This window comes from Schistocerca gregaria, chromosome 6, assembly GCF_023897955.1.
Source record: "Schistocerca gregaria isolate iqSchGreg1 chromosome 6, iqSchGreg1.2, whole genome shotgun sequence".
In the NCBI taxonomy this organism is placed as follows: Eukaryota; Metazoa; Arthropoda; class Insecta; order Orthoptera; family Acrididae; genus Schistocerca; species Schistocerca gregaria.
In genome coordinates, this window is record NC_064925.1 from 386,120,808 (window position 1) to 386,132,943 (window position 12,136).

General features: G+C 41.7%; 1 protein-coding gene across 1 annotated transcript in view; it reads left to right on the top strand.

Moving 5' to 3' along the window:
• The window catches only part of LOC126278893 (calbindin-32), a 1,341,317-nt gene that overhangs the window by 1,248,020 nt on the left and 81,161 nt on the right, over positions 1-12,136 (top strand). Inside the window, exon 7 of the mRNA XM_049979167.1 lies at positions 3,135-3,218. Within this exon, the coding sequence (XP_049835124.1) occupies positions 3,135-3,218 (84 nt within the window). The remainder of the gene's footprint in view (positions 1-3,134; positions 3,219-12,136) is intronic.

Below are 12,136 nucleotides of genomic sequence, written 5' to 3' on the forward strand. Positions count from 1 at the left end.
TACCCTCTGCTCAGTGGAAGAGGAGTCAAAATAAGTGAACAAGAATCTCGGCTAGCTCGTAGTTACTCTACCTTTCAGAGCACGATAATCTAAGCCGAATTGCTGGCACAGTGGCTAGAATCACAGCCTCTCAGCTTTGCGCCCCGTGTAAGAAAACCGATTAATGTTTTTATTTATTTTCTTTCCATTTATCTACCCATGTCCGAAGAAGGTTACTAGACGAACGTTTCTCAACAAATTAGGGGATACAACAAAGTTGTATTAACTGTAAAATAACAACTGGATTTCACAATATGTGTCATACATGTTTTACATAATATATGTGTCTATGGTATTGTCAGGGTCACAATATTTTTAAATTCTCACATAGTTATATTTAGTTCTCATATCAGTTCCTATATTAGTTCTCCTGTTTTATTCTTATGCTTATTCTTCGCTTGGATGCTTACTACAGTAGAAACATCCGAAAAATAGAAATTCCGAACGCCACCTGTACTTCGCGAACACAGATTTGCCACAGTGACATTTCTTCGTACGAATTTCACTCGGGAGGGGCGTCGTTAAGATTGCTGATGATTTCACGCGTTGGCAATAATTTCGCGGCAAACTGGCGCTGCAGTTGAGTATGAGTCGAGATACACTACACGAATTTCAGCGAAAACAATTTCGAATAATATTCTCATTTTTTTTAAATTCGTTCACCAGACATACAAAATTTATTAGACGAATAAGGACTATGTTATCCCAATATCTCATTATACGAGTATATTGCAAGCATACATGTAGCAATCTTCTACGGACATGGATAGATAAATGAAAAACAAAAATTAAAATAATAATCGGCTTTCGAACACAGGACGCCAAACTGCGAAGCAGCGACGCTACCTTTTCAGCTGAACTGCCTACTCGCTGAGGGGCACTCAAATTATGTCGAAAATTCTGACCGTCGTCTTCTCGTAAGCGGTCGAGCATCTACGGATAAGCTGACATGTGTGTTCGTTTGTTTTGACCCCTCTTCCACTGAACTACTAAGTTTCTGGAAAATCAGGTAATGGCATTTGACGTTTTCTCCTCGTCTGTCTTTCGAGATAAGAATCCAGTGGCCGTAAATTGTTTCAAACCACAAAAACAAAAACGTCCACAGTAGCTCCACATATGAGTTTACCAATGTAAACATGCAGAAGATATAGGAGTCATTGCAACAAGTGATCAACAACGTAGTGGAATGGTCGCAATATAGTCTAAGGTGTCCGCAGCAAAAATATACGAAAGCCATACAAGGTCACTGCATCCAGTAACTGACTTCCCAGATTGGTCCAGAGGACATAACAAACCGGGGATTGAAAGCAAAAGCTATCCCCTCCAATTAACAGCAAGCACCTGCCGAAGAACCAACGTCATCAACCATTGTGACAGAAATGGGAGTCAAATTGCAAACAACAATACTAACCATAGAAACAAGGGCACTAGACATAATGGATTGAAGAAGTAAAGCAAATTCACTATTATTAAATACAACAAAGACATTCAAAACAGACTTATCAAATAACCATTAAACCAATTTGTGTAGTCGTGTACACCATAAAGTATCTCAGCACCAATAGTGTTAAATCATATTGACTACAAACTAAACTATGCAAAAGAATTCGTGAAAGAGCAAGCCTGCATTTAAAGTGAATAAGTAACGAGAAATTGAAGTTTGTATGTCGACAAAGCTAGAACTACTTATTCACTCGAAGTAAGTTAGCGACAGTGCAAAGAATAAATTCCTCCTTTATTTAGATAAAAATGGCGTTAAACCAGAAGAAAGGTTTATCGTAGGACTCTAAATAATGCAATAAATTGTCTAAAAGCAGTATGGCGTATCTGACAATTAGAAAAGGCAAACAAATTGTCGTTGTAAACTTCCCGACATACATTTAAGGGAAACTCAAAAGATTAAGACGGTACTGAAAGTACAAAATCAAATTCAGAAACTATCTGAACGTTATTTGCTGGTAGGGAAAAAAGAGTGGCAGTGTTTCGTTGAAAGTCCACGGTTCATGACAACCAAACTGCATAAGAAGTAGGTGTACTCCAGCAACTTCCATACAGAGGTTATGAATATGTTACTAGCTTGACAATTATTTTAAAACTGAGATTTGTTTAATTTGTTAAATAAGGTTTTGTAAAAAAATTAAAAAGAACAATGTTGGTTATCCAAGGAAGAGCACAAATTGTTACAAGTATCTCCAGAGATGCGAATGTTTGCAAGAGGCATCATTATAATTTGAAGAAATTTATAACTGCAGGCAGAAATTTATAAGTAACCATAACTTTTAAGCCAAAGATAGATGCCCAAGATTCACAACAAAAAAAGACTGTTCACAGAACAAACCTAAGGTGAGTGGTGCTGGATTATGTGAGGGAAGAGTTTTATTAACATCCACTTGTAAACTTGCAAGTGAAGTGCATATGTTGGAGAATATAGCGTGAAGTATAAAGCAAGGCGGCAAAATGATTCTAAGCCCACAGTTCAGTTCTGACGATTGATTCTGTTGTGATATATGCCCTTAGACTGGCGGTAGCTGTCTTGGATAGTTTGTAGGAGCTTAACGTGTTACTGTACGGTTATACATGTTCACGCCAATAAAAATCTAAATGTTCACTTCCGACCATTGTTTTCTAATCTCAAAGCACTCCGTTTAAGGTTCGCTACAATTACAGGTATGAAGCACTCTTCAATGAAGCATCTTGATACAGGTTGATTTCTCTTATGCTTGAGATTAGTTCTTTCATAAGTCTTCCAAACTTTGAACCACTGCACAATTTAACTCTTGATGTAAAAATAGGCTACGTTAAAGATGAGCAAACGGATCGAATCCGAACGTTAATTTTTCTGTCAAGTAAAATAATGGCACAAATGTGTTATTGTATATTGTACTTTCTGCATGCAGTATTTTTCACATTACAAGTGACAGCTAATCAAAGAAAGTGCTACGAGTTACTTAACGTATATTTCTACATGTTAAGACACCTCATTTACTTCGCATTTAGTATAGCAGTGTCGAAAGTGAGATCGTCAATAGATAATGCAGTTGTTTTCCCCTCAGAAACAGTTTTAACATGTATGTGTCTAAAATACTTTGTTTCAGAACTTCTTGCGCGACCTTCTGAAGGAGGCTAAGAAGATGAATGACGTCTCAGAGGACAAGCTCATAGAGTACACTGACACTATGGTACGTTACGGGGCTGAGCCCATGTCTAAGAGTGTAATCTCACAAATGAAGTACTCTTAAACTGAATATAAGTAAAAGTAATGACAGTGCACTCACCTGAACAGAGCCACTGAAATTTTATAATTATTACAAAAAGTATTCTTTAGTTATGAGAGTGACAATAATAATAATAATAATAATAATAGTAATATATATATGAATTTGCAACATAGCCGAATAGCTATCGTTCAGGAACTTCTGTTAATCAATGCAATGAAAAACCAGACCATCATTTTCTTTTTCCTTTATTGAGTTTCGATTCCCCCCACCCCCGCGCAGAAGGGGCGGGCTGGCAGCAGCTTAGTACGCCGCTCTTTAGCCTACAGAACAGTTAAAAACGTAATAACAAGATAATAAACATTAAAAACAGGCGATAAAAACGGTGACTTTTTAAAACTGTAAAATGGTGGAAAGTTGTGGAAGTTGAAGTATAAAAAAGGGGTTGATGATGCTAATTAAGACACACAGTGAGTTGACAACTACAATAGTAGACAGACAGTTAAAAAACACGGCGATAGTCTGGTTTCTGTTTGCAAGAGATAAAAAATCACACCTAGCGACAGTATGGTTTTTGTTCGCAACAGGTAAAAAGGGGCATGCACAATACTGAACACTCACTTAAACACTACACTGTAGAGTAGACATGAAGATGGCACACCACAGCCTAAGGCAGGCAGATGGGGGGGGGGGGGGTTGTACATAGTTGTAAATTTTACTTTTTTTTATTCACTCCATGACTATTTTCCGGCGGAGATCTACTTTCAAATGATCGTAACATAGTCAAAACCGGTATTTTGGAAGATGTGAAACCCATTTCAGAAACGTGCAGCTATCTGTATGCGCTGTAATTGTTCGCTGCACATTTTTGACGTGGTTTTCACATCTTCGGAAATACCATTTTTGTCTGTGTTACGATGGGGTCTCGGCCCGAAACTTGTCATCGAGTGAATAAAAGAGTAAAATTTGCAACTTTGAATTGGTTTTTCGTTGTAGCAATAACATAGTATAATTGTACAGCGATTCTTCTCGGCCTCTGGATCTGACAGTAATAATTATAAAAGTGTGGCTGCCCTCAGCTATTGTGTATCGACTTAAGATAAGGGGAAGAGGTGAAGGGACTGTCATTCACCTGTATCGGTGTAAGACAGGCTACAAAAATATATACAGAACGAATAACTTCAGAGGGCCGGCAGGAATATGAAAATACTATGAACACGACACATTACCCTACCCAATACAATTTAAGAAAACTATTCACATTCAAAATAGCTTCCATCCTCATAGGGATGGATAAGTACAGGGTCCGTAGATTTGCAGGGGAATCTTATACCACACTCCCTACAAAAAAGTGCCAAGTTCAGGTAACGATGACGGAAGTGGATAGCGATCAAACATCCTTCTCTCCAAAGTAGACCACAAAGGCGAAGAGCGTTGAGATTTGGTGGCTCCTGTGGCCAGGAACTATGGAACAATCCATTCGTCCTGGACTATGCGAGCTGTTGAACAGGGCCCTGTCGTCTTCGGACACAGCATTACCATGGAATGGACCTGATCACCCAATCTGCTCACACAGTGCTTGACAGTAATGTGACGTTTCAAAGTAACCACAGTTTCCATGGAATACCACAATATGGCAGCCCCAATCACCACCGACCCCCTGCCATGTTTCGTTCTTCGGGCGTAAACTCGGCCATAAGTTGAAAGCAGAGGGAAACAAGACTCATCCGACAAAACGACATTCTTCTATTGCCCCGTAGTGATGATTTGTGGCTTTGTTACAGGCATTTACATTACAGATGAGTGGTTCTGGAATTCCAGCTCGCCGTGCAATTCCCTGCTTCAGGAGCTCCAAAAAAGAAAATGTTCAAATGCGTCTGAAATCTTCAGTGTTTTTTACCAACCGCTGTATATCGATTTGCGGTTTTTCCTGACATGCAACGGACAGTAGGGCAAATTTTCTGGCACTCGCTACATATGTATCTATCGAATTATGACGCCGGCAATTTTTCATTGATTATACACACTTTATATGGAACTCAAAGAGCCTTCGTAGGTGACTACAACGACATAACGTGTGGAATTCGACCAAATAGTAACAAGTTAACTGTGACACAAAACAGCCAGGAGATGTGTTCTTACAAACATCTGCGCAGTTGTAATGTAAACAACTTCTTACCTCAGGTACTGTTGGTGTATCTATTATTATAATTACAATATCAGATGCACTAAATGTTCACCTTGAGCTGTAAGCTGATACCTGACAGGCAATACTGAGTGTAGAGTTTCACCTGGAATGGTCACAATACTGGCCTATGTTTACCGTATTTCGTGTATTTAGGAAACATTAGTGGTTGTTCTAGACCTCATATTTTAATTTTCCCCACAGATAAAAAGTCAAGATGTGTTGAGTCTGGAGCACGTGCAGACCAGTTTGCGATCACCCAACGACGGATCCATTACCTCCTACCGTTCTCTTCAGAATGTTTGTAACTATCTGTGCGGAACGAATGGGCATCAGTCATGTTGGTAACACTTGAAATACTTTGTGTCCAGCGAGATGCACAAGGGATCCACGACTCCCTACTTGGAGATAATCATAGTTCTCGCTTAGGTAAGGGATCGATTGTCGAGCGACGAATGCAAGGGTTCAGAGAGACTGTTACCGCTCAGAGTGAGAAGTGGTGACGTTGTTGTTATATAATAATGGAGGGAGGTAAATTGGAAGTATTATCGGCCGAGTATATCATTGCCGTGGGTTGACGTTCAGCTAGCCGTAAGAATTATGAGTTCCAATTAGAGAGAAAAAGTATGAAGTTTTATCAGAAAGCGAATATAGAAATACAGTGTGCCGATATTACGCGTTCGAATCAACCGCGCCGGCCAGTGGATTGCTGTGTGGATCACATGTGCACATTAGTGTATTAGCATGTGGCAGTATTTCGATGTATCGGACCTGAGTGGAGATACGTCATCAGTAAATGTAAAGGACGAAGATGGTGACTGTTTTGTGGTCAGCGAGAATGTGTTACTTTACATAGTGCAAGCTTACCATGACCTCAATTATTACAAAAACCTTTATTTCCAGGCGAAATATTACTGTCTATCCAAAACTAATTGCTCTATCTCCCTTGTCGAAACCGATCGTCCTCGACCATTAGGCCAAGGTCACACAGGTAAAAGATTAGGCTGCTGAATTATTCTGCACTTTGACATTCCAGATTTAGATGGGGTGTTACAGATGACTTCCAATAACTGTAGCAGTATATCTCTCAGGAATTGCAGATACTGAAAAGCACACACAACACGTTGACAGAAAAAGATCGTTACTTATCCACTTCTGTCTTCAAGCTGACCAGTTGTGCATATCGGTAAGATTGGTTTTGTCCACTGGTTGTCAACAGTGCTTCTTCCGTAAATCTTTCATGGAAACACCACATCAATTTTCTGGTGTCGAAAATACCATTCCGAGAACTTTTACCAATTCTAAAAGTCGTCGCTAAGAAGCTGTCGATGGGGTGAAGCGGGAAACAATAAAATGCATCGGAATCCAGTATTCGCAGAACACTTCTTTGGCTGATCTCAAATGCAAGTTCCTGAATGGTTGTAGTGAAATATAGGTTGTCTGCTACCGCTGGTAAAATGTTACTTAATTCTTGCATCAGCTACTCTCATTTTTTCAGTGGCGTATTTTTTTTTCAAACTTCCTATTTCTTGAACTTTTTTCGTAGTCCTTGCAAAGACAGTTAGTGCTTCGCATGATCAGCATACTTTCCAGTACACGACCGTACTATCGGTTCAGTAAGTTGGCGACATTCTCCATAAATGAAAACCATGTCCAGTTTTCAGACTGACGTATACATTCTGAAAATCTGAGTGGCTAAAGCAGGAGAGCACAGACTGCTGGTCTTCAACTGTACGGGTATGCATATAAACTGTATATGAGTTATGTGTTTGCTTACATTTCGTTCATTTTGGTAGACTTTTATGGGACAGTAGTCTACGGCGCTATTACATGGTTGCTCTTGTAGCAAATCCCACCCATAAGTCTCCAGATCGTGATCAGATGTTTAGTGTTGCTGCCCCAGATCCTGAAATCCCATGTTCGATTCCCGGCTGGGTCGCAAATTTTCCCCGTTAGGAGATTGGGTGCTTGTGTTGGCCTCATCATTTCACCGAAGTGGTGTCAAATAGAAAGATCCACACTAGGTGGCCGAACTACCCCATATGGGGTCCCCAGTAATTGATGTCACACGACCATTTCACTTCCACACGTCCTCTTCAAAGACCCTTTCGAATGTAATAGAAAATTGTGTGGTTCCATAACAAAAGTCGGCAGCTATAGTTAAAAATTACTTGTGTACAACAAAAAATTGGCCATATGGTCCGTTATAACTTAACTCAAAACTGCACCACAGTTAGGTATCAGTGAACGTAGTAACTATATATATAGTTAGGGCGTGTGGCGTGTGGCGATAGCTTTCCTCCTTTTGAACGCATAGACGCATCAAGGAATGGGATTCGAAGGAAGCTGTTAATACTGAGGCAGCCATCCACAACTACAAAGTTCACATGTTACACTGTAGCCAAGCTGAATAGGTCTGAGAATTGCTCCTAACGGTCGAAACCAGTTATCAGATCGACTGTTTCACACCACATCTGTGTAATAAATAACCACTAATAGACACTGAACGCGTTGGGGAGACATATCGACTCGACAACACCTCCGCAACTTACAAAGATGTGATGAGGCTTCGTCCAGGGCGAACACTTCCCGCTAGATAGAGGCCCAAATAGGGCAGAGGGAACAGAGGAGCGGGAGAGGGAAGAAACTCATTCTCGTCTTTGGATCTCCTTTCTGCCATTCTTTTACGTCTCCACCTCTATCCACCTTACTGTGCTGATTTCATAAAACCGACTCACACGTACGGCAATCAGCTGAGAAGAAAGCGTGCAGGGGAGGAGGAGGGGAGGAGGAGAAGGGGAGTCCTTCCCCTCATACTCTTCCGCTATATTTAATTACTAGTCTTGTGAGTTTCACCTTTCGCCCTCACAAGTTCTTATTTCTTTGATGTACACCGCCAATTAGGAAGAGGTAATTTCGTGTGCAAGGGGGGAAATTACCCCCTGAGTGCTAAAATTAAATTTTCTGAGGGGTAAAAACGAAGCGATTCGATTCTTTTTCAGTCAAGAAACTAAATTATTTTCAAAATATCATTACCATTATCACAATTTTGTAAGACTCTAATACTGATTATGTAAGTTGTCAGTATTCACTTTTTCTTAATTATGGCATTAATGCAGTGGAGGTTACAGGTTCGTCATATAGCCCACCCACCACACACTTATGTTGTGCTTTGTCCCGTACATCGCTGATGATATACGTGAGACGTATAAGTAACAAATGCTAAATATCTCAAGAAAATGTCTTCTCCATGTTGTAGATAGTACTTACAGTAGTCCAGAAATTGCCTCATTAGTCGCTTCAAAGCACAAAAATGAATTAATTGACAGCAAGACACATCAGTAACTACATAAGGGCTACTATTGTTCTGTACACAGTATTATTATTACCATTACTGTTAGTGGCTGTGATCAGACACAAAGCATTAATAGTATGCAATTTCCCAATTGCTGCCAGTTCAGAAAAAAGGAGTGCAGCAATCAAGTGAATTACGAACAGCAATTGGTTGATTTTAAACGAGGTTGCAGTGTACAGAACAAGCAAGTGCCACAATGGAGAGGTGTAATGCAAGGGAAGTATGTTTCGTAACAAGTGTCTACCCTCACTGTGGATAGTTAGCTCTCCCTGTCTCTGTCTGACGTCTGACAACCCCCCCCCCCCCCCCACCCCCACACACACACACACTCACTAAAGTGTTCCAAGCAAAGTCTTTCATTCTACGGTTTAGTTAGATGCTAAAGTTGGTGATAACGTGGAGGAGGGGGGCGGGGCAACATAAGGCAGGGGTGTGGGAGAGGGAGGGCGGAGGGCGGGGGTACTAACTAATGTCTAATTGCACTCAAGGGAAATAATCTAAGAAATGTTGGCAACCACTGTTGTTGTTGTGGAACGTGCTTGGCACATTCTGAGCAAGAAACTAATGAGAAAACCCTGCATTGGCGACGTTTTAACTCAGTAAAATGAAAAGTGTACCGGGATGCAAAACCGTATTGCAGTATAATTTATTGATATAGCAGCTATCGACGCCAAGTACTCACAAATGAAGAATTCGGCAGACGTTATTTCAGAAGTATCTGTGCACTGACGAGATGAGATTTTTTGTTTTATACTACCTATTCAAAAGTATCCGGACGCATATTAGTGGACACTAATATAGGATGTGTCCACCCTACACCTTCTTGACAGCTTTAACTCTGCTGGGGACACTTTCAGTTAGATGTCTGAATGTATGTGGAGGATTGGCAGATCATTCTACCTCAAGTGTCGAAATTGGGGAAGGTAGTCATATTGGACATTGTGGTCTGGAGCGAAGTAGACGCTTTAACTCGTCCCAAAGGCGTTCCATTGGGTTCGAGTCCGAACAGTGGGCAGGCCAGTCCATTTCGGAAATGTTGTTGCCCCAAACCGTTGCCTCACAGATGGTGCTTCATGACAAGAGTGCACTGTCATGCTGATACAGCCATCGTCTCTACTGTACTCAGAACACAATTCGGTAAAATGTATACATATCCTTCCACATTTAGTGTTTTCTTAAGAGCAATAAGGAGACCACACGCTAACCACGAAATACACACTCATACAGAAGCACCACTCCATCTGTACTACAGTGTTGACACTAGACATGAGAAAGTTCTCGAGGCATTCCCCAAAGCCGGCTGATATGGCAGAGCGGTTCTAGGCGCTTCAGCCTGGAACCGCGCGACCGCTACAGTTGCAGGTTCGAATCCTGCCTCGGGCATGGATGTATGTGATGTCCTTAGGTTAGTTAGGTTTAAGTAGTTCTAAGTTCTAGGGGACCAATGACCTCAGATGTTAAGTTACCATAGCGCTCAGAGCCATTTGAACCATTCTGAACCATTCCCCAAACCCTAACCCGACCACTGGATTTCCACAGGGTATATGGCGTGATGCATCGCTCCAAACCGCTCGTCTCCATGCTTCTACTGGCCAGTGCCGTCGCTCTTCACACCACCTCAAGCGCATTTTAACATCGCTACAGAAATGTATCGCTTACAAGAACTGCTGGGCTATTGGACTCCCAATGCACAGTGATTGTACTAGCTGGACTGCTTGTAATACTTTTACACTCACGAGTTATTGCTTTCGCTGGTTTCATGCGATTTTTCACAAACACCCTCTGCAATATAATGAGATTTTCACTCTGCAGCGGAGTGTGCGCTGATACGAAACTCCCTAGCAGATTAAAACTGTGTGCCGGACCGAGGCTCCAACTCGGGACCTTAGCCTTTTGCGGGCAAGTGCTCTACCATCTGAGCTACCCAAGCATGAGTCACGACCCCTCCTCGCAGCTCCCATTCTGCCAGTACCACCTCTCCCACCGAAGAAAAGTTTCTGTCAAGTTTGGAAAGTGGGAGACAAGGTACTGGCAGAACTGTAAGTGTGATGACTGCTCGTGAGTCGTGCTTGGGTAGCTCGCATCCTATGGGACTTAAATGCTAAGGTTATCAGTCCCTAAGCTTACACACTGTTTAACCTAAATTATCCCAAGGACAAACACACACACCCATGCCCAAGGGAGGACTCGAACCTCTGCCGGGACCAGCCGCACAGTCCATGACTGCAGCGACTTAGACCGCTCGGCTAATCCCACGCAGCAGCTCGCATCAGATGGCAGAGCACTTTCACTCAAAAGGCAAAGGTCCCGAGTCTCGGTCCGGCACAAAGTTTTAATCTGCCGGGAAGTTTCATACTCCCTGCAATATTGATGTTCGAATGGCTCTAAGCACTATGGGACTTAACATCTGAGTTCATCAGTCCCCTAGACTTAGAACTACTTAAACCTAACTAACCTAAGGACATCACACACATCCATGCTCGAGGCAGGATTCGAACCTGCGACCGTAGCAGCACGCGCGGTTCCGGACTGAAGCGCCAAGAACCGCTCGGCCACAGGCACTCAACGGTCCGTCAGTACGTGAGGTTCGCTTGGTCTTAGTTTAGCTGTGGAGGCTACGCGTTTCTACGCCACATTACCAACAGTCGACTTGGACAGAAGGGTTGAAATGTCGCTGGTGGGTTTGTTACTTGGAAGACATACGATGACTAGTCACTGAGCTCTACCGACCATCCATTTTTGCTCTTACAGCTACTCTACTGACAACACAATACTCTCCACCTCCTTTTATATTTGTGCGTGGGCCACTCGTGGGATCTAGAGGTCAATTCCGCATTACCCCAGGATTTCCTGATAGTTTAGATCAGATAGTATACTGTCAATTAACACTACCAGCGAGAAAGAGGGAGTGAAATGTGTATGTAGACAGTACCTCCGCACTGCATGAAAGAAACGAACAACAAACCTCAACCATTGGCGATGTTTATACTGAATAAAACGAAACGTGTATTGTGATGGAAAAAACTCGTTGCAGTAGTTGCACATGCAAAACCTGTATTCACAAATTATTGATATAGCAACTGCTGACGCCAAGTATACACAAATCGACAATTTGCTCGACATTATTATGGAAGTATCAGTGCACTGAAGAGGTCAGGTGTTTCCATACACAGGGAGTTAAAAAAAGCATTCCATATAGTGAGAGGAGGTAGTATGGACCAAAATTAGACAAAAGTATCCAGTAAACTTGATCTCTAAAATGCATATACTACAGGCCATTAAAATTGCTACACCAAGAAGAAATGCAGATGATAAACGGGTATTCATTGGACAGATATATTA